Source organism: Oryzias latipes, chromosome 3 (genome assembly GCF_053564925.1).
Source record: "Oryzias latipes strain Hd-rR chromosome 3, Olatipes_Hd-rR_3.1".
NCBI lineage: Eukaryota > Metazoa > Chordata > Actinopteri > Beloniformes > Adrianichthyidae > Oryzias > Oryzias latipes.
Genome location: NC_136239.1, coordinates 446,421 through 463,171, shown reverse-complemented (window position 1 = coordinate 463,171; position 16,751 = coordinate 446,421). Strand labels below are relative to the sequence as shown.

The 16,751-nt window shown below is 44.6% G+C and overlaps 1 protein-coding gene and 1 long non-coding RNA gene across 3 annotated transcripts; one reads left to right on the top strand and one right to left on the bottom strand.

Annotated features, from left to right (window-relative positions):
• Window positions 1-264: 264 nt before the first annotated feature.
• On the bottom strand, window positions 265-14,089 carry rab11a (RAB11a, member RAS oncogene family). 2 transcript variants are annotated; one of them, XM_004086048.5, is made up of 5 exons: window positions 13,861-14,089; window positions 11,123-11,318; window positions 3,977-4,170; window positions 3,175-3,255; window positions 265-1,693 (listed from the first exon to the last, which is right to left on the bottom strand). In XM_004086048.5, exons 1-5 carry the CDS (start codon window positions 13,898-13,900, stop codon window positions 1,557-1,559), a joined length of 648 nt encoding a protein of 215 aa, XP_004086096.1. In that variant the 5' UTR covers window positions 13,901-14,089; the 3' UTR covers window positions 265-1,556. The 2 variants fall into 2 exon arrangements, with proteins under 2 accessions (XP_004086096.1, XP_078800227.1); XM_078944101.1 differs by lacking the exon at window positions 13,861-14,089 and adding an exon at window positions 13,272-13,394.
• LOC144990908 (uncharacterized) lies at window positions 13,946-16,241 on the top strand. The gene is made up of 3 exons (XR_013654749.1): window positions 13,946-14,069; window positions 14,568-14,637; window positions 16,138-16,241. It is a non-coding gene; the product is annotated as an uncharacterized LOC144990908 (long non-coding RNA).
• The last annotated feature ends 510 nt before the right edge of the window (window positions 16,242-16,751 follow it).

Here is a 16,751-nt window from a genome sequence, read left to right as displayed (position 1 = left end):
AGCAGCCAAACAAGCTAGCATAAATGCCAAAATAGCATAGAAAACTGGAACAATGTCAAAACAGCTAGCATATTTCTAAACTCTTAGCTAAATGCCAAAGTACTTGAAAATATCTCATTAGATACTAAATTAGCTCATTGACCAAACATAATGTTCATACAGTTAGCATAGCAAATGCACATTATTGTGAGGCCTTTCCAGGTTCAGGCTTAAGGATATCAAATTCAGTCTTTAAAAAATTCCAGAGCAATGCTGCAGAGGGAGTAAGGTATTGACCGGTGCGCTTTATTAAGATGTACTGATAACTTAAGATATAGACACAATTGTACAATTCGTCAGTCTATACAAAACATGAAGCATTCCATGTGAGCCGCGTCTCACCAAACCCGCCCGCCAAGCTCACCAGAAGAACGATTCATTCATTCATGTTTCAGTGGAATTACAGTCAATTACACAATTCAGTTTGTAAAAAACAAAAAAATCAAAGACAGTTTCAAACATAACATAAGGAGACAAAAGATCCGAATTCCTCCTCTACCGCCCCCCGCTGCAGAGTGGGCGGGCTCTTCCCTCAAGAGACGCCGTCTCTGATCCAACACACCGCATCCAACCGCGCCCGTGAGACCGGAATCCCCCCCGGACCGGGTTCTGCGTCAGTGGTGGCGATGTAAAGGCCAGATGAGGAAAGCAGCAGTCGGACAGAGAGCCATGCACTGCGTCAGAGGCAGCTCGGTGTGCGAAGGCGCTATTTGACGAGGGCGGAGCTTAGGCCAAGGTGAGCGTGGCTATATGAAAGGTCCAAAGATGGCAGAACAGAGGAAGGAACCGCCTCTGAAAGTTGTTTGATTCTTCAGCGATGTTAAAACAGTTCCAGGGCAGCAGAGACCTAATGACCACACGCTAAGGGAATCGACCCTGTGACACATTTCTCAGTGCTTCTACGAAAAGCTCTGTGGCTGCTTGATGATGGGAATGACGTGGATTCAAACATGTCTGTGGCTTTACCTGGACGCCTTCTCAAACAAATGGAAATGTGTTTGAACAAAGATGGACGGCTGAGGGGCGGGGTTTCTGTCCGCCGCCGCATAACATCGCTCTGTGGACAAAAAAACTGCTCTCCTCGGGAGATGGAGCCGAGTGCAGAGTGGTCACATGGTCACAGCTAAGACGCACAGGCTCCCATCAGTCTGTCTGGACGCTGGAGGGAGGGGGGCTAAAGGACACGATGGCGTGGGCTTTGTACAGAGCAGACAGAAACGATGAAGCAGGAAAGGAATCACATTCAGAGTTTAAGACATTTGTGTGACATGTCAGCGCACCTACACAGACTAACACGGTATGAAACGCCAGCTGTCCCTCGGGGGGGGGGGACCCCACACTTTGCTTTATACGTGGGAAGGGGAGAAGGGTAGGAGGGGCAGGTGGGGCTCAAAGTTCGGGTCCTGTCATGCCGAGCTGTGCGTCCGGGCAGTCAGTTCTCAGGGTGGGGGGGGGGCTTGGCTGAACGGACGGAAAAGGAGAAGAGGGGGGAGGAGTGGCAGCGGTTCCAGGCCCGGTTAGATGTTCTGACAGCACTGCATCTTTGGTTTGTTCTCGGTGGGCGGCACCTGGATGTTCACTACATTGTTGCTAGGCGACATGTCGCTCTCCTGGCGCTCCGACATCTGCTTCTGGGAGACGATGCGGTAAATCTCTGATGGGAAACACACACAGTCAGGTCCCACATCACATGTCACCCATTGAAAGGAGCAGCAGCTTCTACCAACACCTGCACAGGTCATAAAAACCCCGTCTACGCTCTGCCTTCATGTTGAAGTTCAGACTCCATCAGGCCAGATCAGTTGATACCATGACATGGAAATGTGGTACCTGTCATTCTTTATTTTAATGTCGTCTCAATGTCACCTACAGAAGATTGGGTCATTATGACCCACAAATCATGAAGGTCCTTCCGTTTCTGCTTCAGGACAGAACTCTGACACTGCAAAGACCATTTCTTTCCCACCCAATTTCTACCTTTGACAAAGAAATGATCAGTTTGCTCAAATGCCATTCTCAGAAATATGTCTCTTTGAAAGATCAGAGAAAACAAAACATTTCAAAATTTTAGATTTTATGTCCAATGGGGCAGGAAAAGTCCCTTTAATCACTTGTTCTCCCACTTAGAAAGATGAGGGAGGCCTGTGTCATAGGTCATAGGTCAAGCTCAAGTGAGAGAGAGCATGAAAAAAAAAATCCCATTAGCTGTTTCCATCGACAAGGAAATTAGGAAAATTGGAGAATAACTTCACGCCAGTTCAAAAACAACAAAACTCATTTATCAAAAACAAAGTTTGTGCGATTGGAGGAGGTGATTTTTAAGGTGTAACGAAATAAACATGATTGGTAAAACTGCAACGGAAAGACTTTTTTTCTAATTACATGCGTCACATGACCCACCACCAGATACACTGGCTCCTTTGGGCGCCGTACAGCGGCGCCATCAGAGGTCCCACAGCGTCACACATCATCAATAGTTGAGTGTGTCATGTGGAATTGTTGGATCCACAGCTCCTCTGGAAAATCACCAACCACCATTTCCCAGAATGGCTTCATCTGTAGCCCCTCCCACATTTAAGGAAAGAAGACGCCGACGTCTCCTTTGATAGATGATGATGAGCGCTAGCGCCGTGGCAGAGATGTGAATTTATCTGCTATAAATCAAAGTATCCGTCACATCCCTCGCCGTGTTTCTGAAGGACTGATGGCGTCAGTCGCTTTGTGTTTATTCACATGATTAGAAATGAATGGAACTCTGTGATTGGGAAATCATGAAAACACAGTTACAGAGACTCTGTTACATTAACCCAGTGCTTCTCAAATAGTGGGCCGCGCCCCGAAGCGATGCCGGGGGGGGGGGGGCTCGCGGTGGTGGCGGTTTATGCACAGGTAATACGGGCAATTTAGTGCTTAGTAACTATAGTTCCTTCCCACACATTACTGCTGCTGAACATGAACCTCTGTCTGACAGCACGCTCCAGTGTTTAGGACACAGTAAGGCTGTATATTCCATGGATGATCCCATTCACTCCTAAATAAAGCCTGAGATCAGCAGTCTGTCCTCCAGCCAATCCAGAAGCTCACGCCCCCCCTCCTCAGGCAGAACAAAGAGAAGATGGATGTAAACACACCAACCTGTCAGGATGGTCTGGAAGGCCGTCTCCACGTTGGTGGAGTCCAGAGCGGAGGTCTCCAGAAAAGACAAACCATTTTTCTCTGTGGATCACAAAAGGACAGGAAGTCGCTTTACTCCAACCTGAATTCTGGAAAAGTTTGCATCTCTTTAACGTTGATAGAGAGAAAACAAATATTTAACCCACAGATGGACATCACAGGCACTATGAACCAAGATATAATGCACTGGGGTAAAACGGGTATTTACTGCTTTCACTGATTCATGACAAAAGTGGACTAAGAATGAATCAGAGGAAGAGTTCTAAATCAGAAATGACTAGATAAGATTCAGCTGGAAGAACACAGAGGAAGTCATTTAGATCCAAAGATGTAGGTTTGTAGAAGCAGAGGCTGGTTTAGATGGAGAGAATTTCTCCACTCTGTCACGTTTTTTAGAGTCAATGTTCCTTCACGTCAAACCGTAAATCCAATCCTCCACAGAGCCCATTCTCACCAAAAGGTTCAGAGAAATCTCTGTGCATTGGGGACAAGGTCGATGACGGAGGCCGTGACTTTATATTGAATGCCCCACATCATTTCTAGAAGCATCTGCAGGTAAATCCAAACCTTCTGTGGATGGAATGACGACTATCATCAGAAGGAAAGCTCCATCTGAATACAGTCCAAAACTAAAACCGAAAGACGTTTCTGGACTTATCGTACAAGTCTCTGATCCGTCACATGGACCTCCGTCACCATGAAACCTACAGCTTTGGACAGAGAGTGACATGCTGTAAGAAAGAACCAACAGAAGGACTCTGACCAGCAAACGCCCGCGCCTCGTCTGTAGGAACGGCCCTCAGGTGGCGCAGGTCGCTCTTGTTGCCCACCAGCATGATGACAATGTTGCTGTCGGCGTGGTCCCTCAGCTCCTTCAGCCAGCGCTCCACGTTCTCGTAGGTTAGATGCTTGGCGATGTCATAGACCAGAAGAGCCCCCACTGCTCCGCGGTAGTACCTGAAGCAGAGACGCAGCGTTCCACCGGTTGTTCAAAGATCTCAGCACATTTCACATGTGAAGCTGGGTCAGCGCTCTTTTAGTTTGGAATGAGCTGCATTTGTGTTGGTAAAGCATAAAGACTGCTCAGTTCAGAACCGGATAATGTTCATTTATGTAAAACATCAAAATGTTGAGGTGGTGGGATTATACAAGTTCCTCCCACTGCCCATCAAGCAATAAATGAAATCCTTTCAGCAAACTTCATACTTGTGGTTTCAATCTGTCAAGTTCTGTTTATTTAGGATTTAAAGTAGTTAGAACTGAAAGATTTACATGTATTTTATTTGTTCATTCATTTATTTAACAGGGACACTGCACAGTAAAAGCATGGCTGCAATAATTAGCCCAAAGGCTATTTTTCATCTGTAGTCCCTGGACAGGTATTACAATTGTCAACCTAAAAACCTCAAAGCATCAATTTCATACATACATGTACAGTAAACAATCACTTCAAATACACAAAAACAAATGTAAAAGACACAAAGGTGACAGATCAGACAAGGATGGGCAGCTTAGGCTACGTTCACACTGCAGGCTGAAACGACCCAATTCCGAATTTTTTGCCCCTAAGTGGCCCAATTCCGATCTTTTCATGACAGTCTGAATGACACAGATCCTTTTCAATTGCGACCCAGGCCCCGTGGGTTTGCCGTCCTGATTCCGAATTGTAGCCGTTCTTTTCAATTGCGACCGCCGTCTGACCGGCCAGGCGACTTGATTCCGAACCGTACGTCATCGACATGCAACAAACGTCATCATTTTGCGTTGAAGTAGGCGGGAACGAGAACGTAAACATCAACCATGGTGGACGATGCTGCTGAGATCAGTCAGTGGAAGGGAAGCGAGATCCCCGATTGGATTCATATTTGGGCTGATCGCTCTTTTCAGGCCAAACTCCAGGGCTCTGATCGCAACTGGACGGTTTTTGAAAAAAATTCCAGCTAAATGGCTGAGCGTGGTGTTGAACATTTCCCGCGATGACTTTTTTTTCTTTCTCCAATTCCGACCGTGCTCAAGCGCGGGGGACCCAGGCGATCATCCTCCTCCTCCCTGTTCTGATCCTTAGATTCTCCAGCAGAACGGGTTAATAAAGAGTCCATAGAATTTAATCTGGGGGAAACCTTCTTTTAGTACCGTCATCCTTCCTCCGTAACACACAACATGAATGCGCGCGCGTGCCGCGATACCCCTATTCTCTATCGCGGCACGCGCGCGCACACACACACGCGGGGGCGCGGCCCCAACACATACACATTCCTATTCCACTACAGTGGGTCCAGACGATCCCGACTCCATTGCCTTCTTAAAATGAGAAGATTGTAATTGTGCTTCTCCTTCGTGAAAATAAATGTAATATTACAAAAAGAGCTCCGCTTTTGACAACACTGTTGTTGACATACATTGTTAACGTTTGCTCCGCAAACAACAAGTGACGTCGTTCACCGTTGAGTATTCTTCTGGCTTCTGCGCATGCGGGTCTCGTTTGGGTCGTGTCACGGTCACACTGGAGATCACAAAAGTTCGGATTTACTTGGAAATGTGAACGGTCTAGCAAACAATTCGGATTTTTTCAAAAAATCCGAATTGAGCATTAAGCCCCGCAGTGTGAACGTAGCCTTATTAATATATTTGTTGTGATATGAATCAGTTTTTCAGCTGCTTTGTAAACAGAGTGAATGTGGTGAGGTCTCTAGTCCTGTATGTGGTGATGTCTCTAGTCGTGTATGTGGTGAGGTCTCTAGTCGTGTATGTGGTGAGGTCTCTAGTCGTGTATGTGGTGAGGTCTCTAGTCGTGTATGTGGTGAGGTCTCTAGTCGTGTATGTGGTGAGGTCTCTAGTCCTGTATGTGGTGAGGTCTCTAGTCGTGTATGTGGTGAGGTCTCTAGTCGTGTATGTGGTGATGTCTCTAGTCGTGTATGTGGTGAGGTCTCTAGTCGTGTATGTGGTGAGGTCTCTAGTCCTGTATGTGGTGAGGTCTCTAGTCGTGTATGTGGTGAGGTCTCTAGTCGTGTATGTGGTGAGGTCTCTAGTCGTGTATGTGGTGAGGTCTCTAGTCCTGTATGTGGTGAGGTCTCTAGTCGTGTATGTGGTGAGGTCTCTAGTCGTGTATGTGGTGAGGTCTCTAGTCGTGTATGTGGTGAGGTCTCTAGTCCTGTATGTGGTGAGGTCTCTAGTCGTGTATGTGGTGAGGTCTCTAGTCGTGTATGTGGTGAGGTCTCTAGTCGTGTATGTGGTGAGGTCTCTAGTCCTGTATGTGGTGAGGTCTCTAGTCGTGTATGTGGTGAGGTCTCTAGTCATGAATGTGGTGAGGTCTCTAGTCGTGAATGTGGTGAGGTCTCTAGTCATGTATGTGGTGAGGTCTCTAGTCATGTATGTGGTGATGTCTCTAGTCGTGTATGTGGTGAGGTCTCTAGTCGTGAATGTGGTGAGGTCTCTAGTCGTGTATGTGGTGAGGTCTCTAGTCGTGTATGTGGTGAGGTCTCTAGTCGTGTATGTGGTGAGGTCTCTAGTCGTGTATGTGGTGAGGTCTCTAGTCGTGTATGTGGTGAGGTCTCTAGTCGTGTATGTGGTGAGGTCTCTAGTCGTGTATGTGGTGAGGTCTCTAGTCCTGTATGTGGTGAGGTCTCTAGTCGTGTATGTGGTGAGGTCTCTAGTCATGAATGTGGTGAGGTCTCTAGTCGTGTTTGTGGTGAGGTCTCTAGTCATGAATGTGGTGAGGTCTCTAATCGTGAATGTGGTGAGGTCTCTAGTCGTGAATGTGGTGAGGTCTCTAGTCATGTATGTGGTGAGGTCTCTAGTCCTGTATGTGGTGAGGTCTCTAGTCGTGTATGTGGTGAGGTCTCTAGTCGTGTATGTGGTGAGGTCTCTAGTCGTGTATGTGGTGAGGTCTCTAGTCCTGTATGTGGTGAGGTCTCTAGTCGTGTATGTGGTGAGGTCTCTAGTCATGAATGTGGTGAGGTCTCTAGTCGTGTTTGTGGTGAGGTCTCTAGTCATGAATGTGGTGAGGTCTCTAGTCGTGAATGTGGTGAGGTCTCTAGTCGTGAATGTGGTGAGGTCTCTAGTCATGTATGTGGTGAGGTCTCTAGTCATGTATGTGGTGATGTCTCTAGTCGTGTATGTGGTGAGGTCTCTAGTCGTGAATGTGGTGAGGTCTCTAGTCGTGTATGTGGTGAGGTCTCTAGTCGTGTATGTGGTGAGGTCTCTAGTCGTGTATGTGGTGAGGTCTCTAGTCGTGTATGTGGTGAGGTCTCTAGTCGTGTATGTGGTGAGGTCTCTAGTCGTGTATGTGGTGAGGTCTCTAGTCGTGTATGTGGTGAGGTCTCTAGTCCTGTATGTGGTGAGGTCTCTAGTCGTGTATGTGGTGAGGTCTCTAGTCGTGTATGTGGTGAGGTCTCTAGTCGTGTATGTGGTGAGGTCTCTAGTCGTGTATGTGGTGAGGTCTCTAGTCATGTATGTGGTGAGGTCTCTAGTCGTGTATGTGGTGAGGTCTCTAGTCGTGTATGTGGTGAGGTCTCTAGTCATGAATGTGGTGAGGTCTCTAGTCATGTATGTGGTGACATTGCAACTGTTTTGTTCACATTTGTTCACAGATGGGTTTTTTCAATTTGCATAAATGACAGTGTCATCAGCATACATCTAAACAAAGACGTTTGAACAAACATAAGGGACGTCATTAATGGAGAGAGAGAAAAGTAAAGTCCTAGAATGGAACACCTATAGAGATATGGAGAGGAGGATCCTGACTGAAAGATCTATTTGATAAAGATGATTCCATCCATTGTGTTGTTTTCACTACTGACGGTTTAGTCAGATTTTTATGATTTATAATGTCAAAGGCTTTTTTCAGGTCAAGAAACACAGCCCCAGCCCCCCCCCCCCCCCCCCCCTATCTGATAGATTTATGTTTTCTATGAAAAAGCCGTTAGCCGTCTTTGTTGAGTGCTGAGCTCTGAAACTGCATGGGATGAAGAGAAAAGATGAATTGTTGAGGTGTGAAATAATCTGTTGGGCAATATGTTTTTCTGCGATCTTGGACACTGGGTATGGTACTGTAATTTGAAAGCAACATGGAGTCTCCGTTTTTGTAGATTGGAATCACCGCTGACTTCCATGCACTTGGAAATATTGATTCAGAGATGATTGATTGAGAATAATGGCTCAGGGAGATGTTAAGGTAGAGCTGAGTTCTTTGAGCACAAAAGCAGCACCAAATGTGTCTTTTGTTCTGCTAGCAAACATATTTGTTACTTGCATACATATTACACTACTTTACACAGAAAAACCTCTGGTTTTTTACTTTATAAAGTGGCATTTTGTTGAATGCAAACAGAAAGGAAGTCACAACATAACTGAAAATAAGATCAAAACAACCTTTTTGTTTGTTTTTATGTTTTTTGAAAAACCTTTTAAATTGACCTTTTCATTGATTTCTAATCAGAGTTTTTGTTCTAAGTGGTGCAGTGGTTAGCACTATTGCCTCACAGCAAGAAGGTCCCTGGTTCAAGTCCCGGCTGGGGGACTTGAACCGGCTTCCTCCCACCGTCCAAAAAAATGCTTCCTAGGGTTCCTCTAAATTGTCCCTAGGTGTGAGTGTGCATGGGTGTGTGATTGTGGCCCTAAGACAGACTGGTGACTGGTCCAGGATTTCCCCCGCCTTCACCCATGAATGGCTCCAGCAGCCCCGTGACCCACAAGGGACAAAACGGTTAAGAAGATGAATACGTTTTTTATTCTATACTCTTACACCGTCAATGTTTCTGTTTTCTTTAGCACATCAACACAACATTGTGCTGTCCATAGAAAAGACACCTGTCCACAACCTCCAACAGTACTCTCTAGTGAATGACCTGCAGAGAGCTGGGACCAAAGTAACAAAGAATAACAAGAGTAACACATTACACCACCAGGGACTCAAACCCTGCAGGGCCAGACGTGTCCCCCTGCTAGAGCCGGTACATGTGCAGGCCCGTCTACAGTCTGCTAGAGAGCATTTGGAGGATCCAGAAGAGGATTGGGAGAATGTCCTATGGTCAGATGAAACCACAATAGAACTTTTTGGTAAGAACTCTACTCATCATCATCTCGTTTGCTAATTTGGAGATGCTAAAACCAAAAACCAACGTCAAGAACCTTCAGCTTCTCCAAAATTCTGCTGCATGAGTTCTCACCAAGACCAGGAGGGGGGCTCACATCCCCCCAATTTTAAGATCCCTGCATTTTCTCCCCATATGCTTCAGGATTGATTTTAAGATACGTTTAACCGTTTTTAAATGTCTTAACGGTCTTGCGCCTTCTTATTTATCAGATCTTTAGTAAAGTATGAACCCTGACGGACCCTGAGATCCTCTGGCACTGGTCTGTTAACCATTCTGACTGTAAAAACCAAAACCTATGGAGAGGCAGCCTTTCAGCACTGTGGCCCCCGTTTCTGGAACAGTCTGCCAGAGGACCTGGGGGCCACAGAGAGCATTAATGCTTTTAAGAAAAGCTCAAGACCCATGTTTTTACCTGGCTTTTAGCTACATTTTTACTACTTTTATTTATTTATGCATACATTTTATCTTGTTTTGTGAATTGATAGTAGATTTTAATGCATTATTTTAATTGACCTTATTTGAATGTTTTATTGTTTGTTACTTTTATCAGTCTCTTTATTTTTCTCTCTCATTTTTCTTCATTTGTATTTCCGGTGCTTCCTCAGTTGGGACCTCTCCCTCTGGATCGGCTGCTGTTCAGCCGCTGCAGCTCTAGTTGGGGGCCTCCAACCCCGCCTTGCTGTGGTGGAGCGGTCCCCGCCTGTGATGCTGCATCTGACAGGGTATGCAGTTATTCACAGAGAGGGAGGTTCCAATCATCAGCGTTTCCAACATCTTGTTTTTGTACTCAGCGTACTTCTCATTGTCTTTCTCCATCAGGTGGTGTGGGAGGTGTGAAAGGAGTGGGGGGTTGTGTAGGTACAGGGAGGGGGGCCCTATTTTTTTTTTCATGCTTGTGTTTATTTTATTTATTTGGTCGTTTTTTTATGTAAAGCACTTTGTGTTATGCTCTTGTATGAAAAGTGCTTTATAAATAAAGTTTGATTGATGATGTTTGGGGGAGAAAGAATGCTGAGCTACATCCATTGAACACCACACCTTCTGTAAAGCATGGGGGTGGAAGCATCATGCTATGGGGAAACCAGGACGACTGATCAGTGTTAAAGAAAGAATGGATAAGGAAATACATTTGACTTAAATTACTGTGAATTTCTGATGTGCAGGCCAAAGAATACAATAAAGAAAAGTATTTTGTCAGCATTAAATGTGGGTTCAAATAAAATGTAACATTTAATTCCCTCTAAAATGCTTCCTGTAAACTTTTACATTTAAATAAAGTTTGTGGATCACAGGAACATTTAAATGTGTTGTTCTTGTTTGGCCCTTCAGGCTCTGAAGGTTGAGTAGCTGCCACAGGTTTATGACGTCCTATAAGGTCATTTAGCCAATCACAATCCAGAAATGGTAGAAAGTGCTGTAGGACACATTATTTATGGTATTACAGCAGCCTTTTACAGCCTGGGCTGGACTTTGGACATGCCTGCTGCACAGGCTCACCCAGTGATCTATGATTTAAACCTTTTGGGTCACCTGCAGGCCAAAAGGCTCGCCCCTTGTGTCGAAGGCCTTCCTCCATGACAGCAGTGAGACGAAGTGTAGAAATGTACAGTTTCTGGGTCTAGGTTAGAAATCAGGTCAAAACTCTGCAGTTTGTGAACATCTTCAGGTGACATGAAGCGATGAAGACATCATTGTTTAAATCAGTCCGTCTCCAGAGTGAGAGTCCTGGAACAAACAGCTTCCACTCAAACGTCCCCCCTAACACTGGAAATCCAACCTTTCACAGACAGAAGGATGTGCACGTTTCTACTCACGCTGACGTGATGGCGCGGTAACGCTCCTGACCGGCAGTGTCCCAGATCTGGGCCTTCACCGTCTTGCCATCCACCTGGATGCTGCGCGTGGCAAACTCCACCCCAATGGTGCTCTTACTCTCCAAGTTGAACTCGTTGCGGGTAAAGCGGGACAACAGGTTACTCTTTCCTACGCCGGAGTCACCAATCAGGACCACTGAGGACCAAAGAGGAGGCAGGTAAGAAAAGCCATCGTTTTCCCTCTAAAGGTCATCCTCAGCCCGGGCTAAAGGCTGACAGGGAACAAAAGTATGAAATGGAAATAAACGAGTCCTGATGCATGACAGCGTTTCTCAGGTGTAACTTTTAGCATTTTGTTCTTCACTTTCAATGGGATCTACAGAGTTTAAGTCAGCTATTAAGTTTTCTTTGTAAGGTTTTCTATAGTTACAAACAGACAAGTTTGTGGACAGCTCCAGTATCACTGCAGGCCCTCAACCATAGACCTTTGGTCACTTTAGATAGTTACTCTTTAAATTCAGTCCACTTCTCTGACATCACCAAAGAAACGCCCGTCTGGCCTCATAAGCAGCTCTTAAAACAAACAGGCTAACCCAACTTTAAAGACTGGGCCAAACCTGACTGACTGCAATAAAGCCCAGAATTCTGCACAAACTGCAGGTTCGTGCAGGTGAACTGAAGCTGGTCCTGCTGCCAGGGCAGAGGTCAGCTTAACACCTCCTCATTATCCAGTCTCTTCAATATCTCTGGTTCTCCTGAAGTTTTAACGCTGCAGTCACTCCCCTGGTGCTAAGGTTACAATTACTGACCGTTTCTGTTCCAGCAGAACAGTTCAGAATTCTCTGGGTTTTGGTTGTTTTCAGCCAGAAACACCATCAGGGAGGTCAGAAGCTATCTGCCCACTTCTGCTGCTACATTTACATTTACGGTCAGCAGAGCTTCAGAGCTACGTTACGACTACAGTAAAGACCTCCAACAATCATTTACTCGCTGCCTCATTCAAAACGACGTTTCCATTTTCATCCTGGAAGGATGTCAGCAGACGGGAATGAAACAGACAGTTGAGCCGCCATCGCCCCGTCAGCCCGTCAGGCTTCATTCGTAGCGCCGTCATGCTCACAGTGCTGGACACCAAGACAAAGAATTAAACAAGCACATTCATGTCAAAATAATTCCAACCCTCTTTCCCCCAAAAGCCCAACAAGTAACCCCACACATGATCTTAAAAATTAAAATACTGAATAAAACCAAAGAACACGTATACAAGGAATACCGAAAGGTGTTTTTCATTTTCCAGTGTAAATAAATGGAAAACTTTCTATTCATTTAGCAGCCAAGGAGGCTGATGGTTCAAACTTCATCTCCTTTAACTAAACATGGCTGACATCTGGGATGTTGTGATGCGAAGTGTCGTCTCGTCAGCAATAACATTTCTGTTCAGTCCAAATACTGCACATCCGTTTTATGGAACGCCCAATCAGAGGCCGGCTTTGAAGCCCCTGGATCTACCAAAAGCTCCAAAGTCAAAGGCTGGAGTAGAACAGAATATCTGGCAGGTCGTCATGGACTGGACCCGTGTTATGAAAGTTACCTCCAAACTGTAATCCTTCACAGATTACCAGTTATTTTGTAAAAGAATGACCTGTTTCCTGACAATACTACAGCCTCAAAATGCCTTTTGTTGACTTTTATGTCACTTTCTTTGCAAGACTTGCAGACCACAACCTGTTTCACACTTGGATGGTTTAATAGTGTTGATTTTTGAACTTCATTTGATAAAAATGAAAGTGTAGCTTATCTAGTTTGAGAGAAGCAGAACCGGAGAACAATATGCTTTTGAAAGACTAAAATCAAAAACACTAATGACAGACGTTTACCAGGACACAGAAACTACACACACACACACATATGTGTGCCAAAAGAAGCCCAACAGGAAATTCAATTTAGTAAACAAGTCCGACTAAAATATTACACATAAAAACATGAAAATCAAAGTTTTAAGTGGAATTTTTCATCTATAATTGCCTTGTGCTGCTGTCATCATTACCTTTGGGTAGAGTCTGTGGTAAATCAATAACTAATGGGTAAAATGTCACAATATTAATTAATAATTCCTTGCTCTACTAGTAATAAGTTACACAATAATTACTTTTTGATTGAAGGATTTCCTTTAAACAGCTGGATGCCGTGTCCAACCATGGAAGATTACAGGGAATCGAACATCTTTCCACCTTCATGTATTCTACCGGCCGACCAGCATCACAACAACAACAGCCGCTTTACTGCTTTTATATTTTTGTGGAAAACTAAAGCAAAAGATAATAGTAGCCTTCAAAAATATACTATTGACTTTGGTTTTACACTGTCTGAATAAATGACAGACAGATTGATTCAAGTTCAATGACGGACGAGCTGGACCCGTCAGTACACTAACACACTCGGTACCGGCCCCATTTGGATCAAACGCGATAACGGTTAGGTGTGTCCCGCGCGCCTCCGGTCAGCGGGCTAGCACCGGGGGCTAACACCGGCTAACCTTAGCTAGTACTCCTCGGCAGACAAAGAGCCGCCTCCCCGGCGCTGGGTGGAGGCCGCATCACAGGCGGCATGCGCGCCGAACCCCCCCGGGAAGCCCGAAAGGGCCTGTGGCGGCACGAAGCATGAGTTCGGTTCCGTTAGCCTGTCAGCTGATCCCCGGGCCGTTAGCCCGACCGCTAAACGAAACAAACGCACCTCACCTTTGAATAAATAGTCGTATTCGTCATCCCTGGTGCCCATCGTCCTCGCGTTAATCCGAACTGCAGTTATCTTAAAGACTAAATGCGTTTCTGTCTTTCTTTTTGGGTTATTTTTTGTTTTCTTTTTTACTTTTCCGTCAGGAACTGAAGGAGAAGATCAACTTCCGCAAGTTCTTCTTCCTTCAAGCAGCGCCCCCTTCCTGGGAAAGGTGACGCCTGGCGGCGGTACAGGGAACTGCTGTTTGTTTGTTTATTTGTCTGGTTCATTTGTTTGTTTGTTTTAATTTGTTTGGGGTTTTTTAAATCTTTTTTGTTGTTGTTTTTTAAGGAAGGATCCTTTCTGAGATAAATTACTGTGTCTAAGAAGGAAAAAAATATTTTTAATTCTGCAAAATAAAAAGACAAGGAGGTGAAGTGCTTCCTTTAGTACTGGATCTCCTCGCAAGGGATAACTTGGGAAATCCATTGGAAAAATGCAGACAATAATTCCATCTCACAGCATCAAAAGTAGAGATATAATTGACTGTTTACAATCAAAATGTAGGAAGCACAAAAGAACCAAAGACAATAAGTAAATGATTTTTCTGTTGTAATAAATCATATTGCATTGATTTACTTTGAAGGTATTGTTGATTGATCCTTTTTAAGAAAAACAGCAAAAACACAAGTGACTGAACTAACATCTCTCTGCTCTTTGGTCCTTGTAGGGCTTGGTATCTCCAATGGCAACTATTGTTGGTGAAGTCAAGCTTCTTTCATCTTCGCCAACTTGCCAAGGTAAAACCTTTTTTAACAGCTGCACATTTTGAAACAGTAATCCAGGCGTTCATCACGTCCCGGCTGGATTACTGTAATTCTCTGTATGTTGGACTCAGCCAGTCGTCTCTCTCACGTCTCCAACGTGTTCAAAATGCAGCTGCCCGTCTTCTGGTTGGAGGACGTAAGAGAGACCACATCACGCCAATTTTAGCTTCGCTCCACTGGCATCCTGTGAATTTTAGAGTTCACTTTAAGATTCTTTTATTTGTTTTTAAATCTTTACATGATCTTGCCCCGCTGTACCTCTCTGAACTTCTCTCTCCCTATTCGCCGGCCTGGTGCCTCCGATCAGCTGATCAGCTGCTTCTGGAGGTACCGAGGTCCAGATGAAGCTCAGAGGGGACAGAGCTTTTTCTGTTGCTGCTCCAAAGCTTTGGAACTCTCTGCCACTGTCAGTAAGAGAAGCTCCATCACTGTCCATTTTTAAAACACGCCTGAAAACCCATTTTTATGCTCTGGCTTTTAATATGACATGAGACTTCTGTTATTGCTGTGTTGCTGTACTGGTTTTTATTGTTTTATCTCTCTATTTTTAATCTTGTGTTTTAAGATGTTTTAGTGTTTGTTTTCTTCTTTTTCTCGTGTTCAGCACTTTGTGTCGGCGGCTGTTGACTGAAAGTGCTATATAAATAAAGATGAGTTGAGTTGAGTTGAGTTGAGTTGCCATACATACGATGACTCAGAGCGACTTGGACCAATCACTGTCGACTGGTTTCAACATGGCGTTGCCCGTTTTAGGAAGCAATTGAGAAGGGTGTTGCCTCATTTCGCCAGAGCTGGAAGTCAGGCATTTTCCATGGATGATGTCATTTTCTATGGATGATGTCATTTTCTGTGGATGATGTCACACTTCGTCCATTGTTTTTACAGACTATGAGCAGAAACACCAAGGGACAATTCAGAATCACGATGAATCAATGAAGCAGTTTTTGGTCCTCTCTGGGATTGTTCTCACCTGGTTTTACTCTTATCTCATAGATCGAAAATAAAAATCCGTTGTGGGATCCCCCAAGGATCCATTTTAGGCCCACTACGTTTTTTATCCATATATGCTGCCACTTGGACAGCATCAGAAAGCGTTTGTTTTCATAGCTACTCTGACTCACGACTTTACATCGATGTCTCCTGATGACAGAGTCAGTGATCACACTTCTAAACTGCATTTTAGATATAAAGACATGGATGGATGAAAATTTCTTACAGGTCAACCAAACTGAAGCTTTAGTTTTCCGTTTGAAGACAGCAGCGATCATTTTAGCAAAACAGCTATAAAATGTCTCAGTGTGTGAGAAGCTTGGGAGTTATGTTTGACTCTGAGATGAATTGTACTTTACAAATACAAATATTTTATCATATTGCTAGAGTCCTCCCATTTCTTTCTTTTGCTGATACAGAGTTGCTAATGCAGGTCTTTCTTGCTAGCAGATTGTTGAATGCCCTCCTCTCTGGTCTTCCCAGAAGGAGGATATCAAACCTTCAACCACTGCAGAACTCGGCATGAGTGTTGGCGAGGACCAGGGGGCGGGATCACACTACACCCGTTGGAACAGGATTCCTCTCAGTTCTTTTATTGGTTTATAAATGTTTTATGGCTGTGTGTCATCATATCTGTCTGAAATGATTCTACAGTGTGAGCCCTCGGGAACATTGAGGTCTTCTGGGACTTAAAAATTCCTAAAGTTAGAACCCAAACTTACGGCGAGGCTTCTTTCCGTTGATATGGACCTCGCCTGTGGAACAGCTTCCTTAAAAGCCTCATGGCTAGCTGAAAATTAGAAATATATTTATGTGATATTTCAATTATTTTATGTCTCTTTCCCGTTTTTTTAATTTTTTATTTGACTTTTTAGCTCCCTTTTAATGATCTACATCCATCCATTCAGGTCTATTGTCTGGTTAGTAACACCTGCTTGTATTTCTACGTATTCTGTACCTTTGACACTTTCCTCAGAGGGATCCACACTAGTCATTAAGCCTCCTTAGTGAACAGCATCTGGCTACTGGGGGGGGGTCCTGTGGTAGCGTCCTATGTGAATATGAATGTGTGTGTGTGTGTGTGTGTGGGGGGGGGG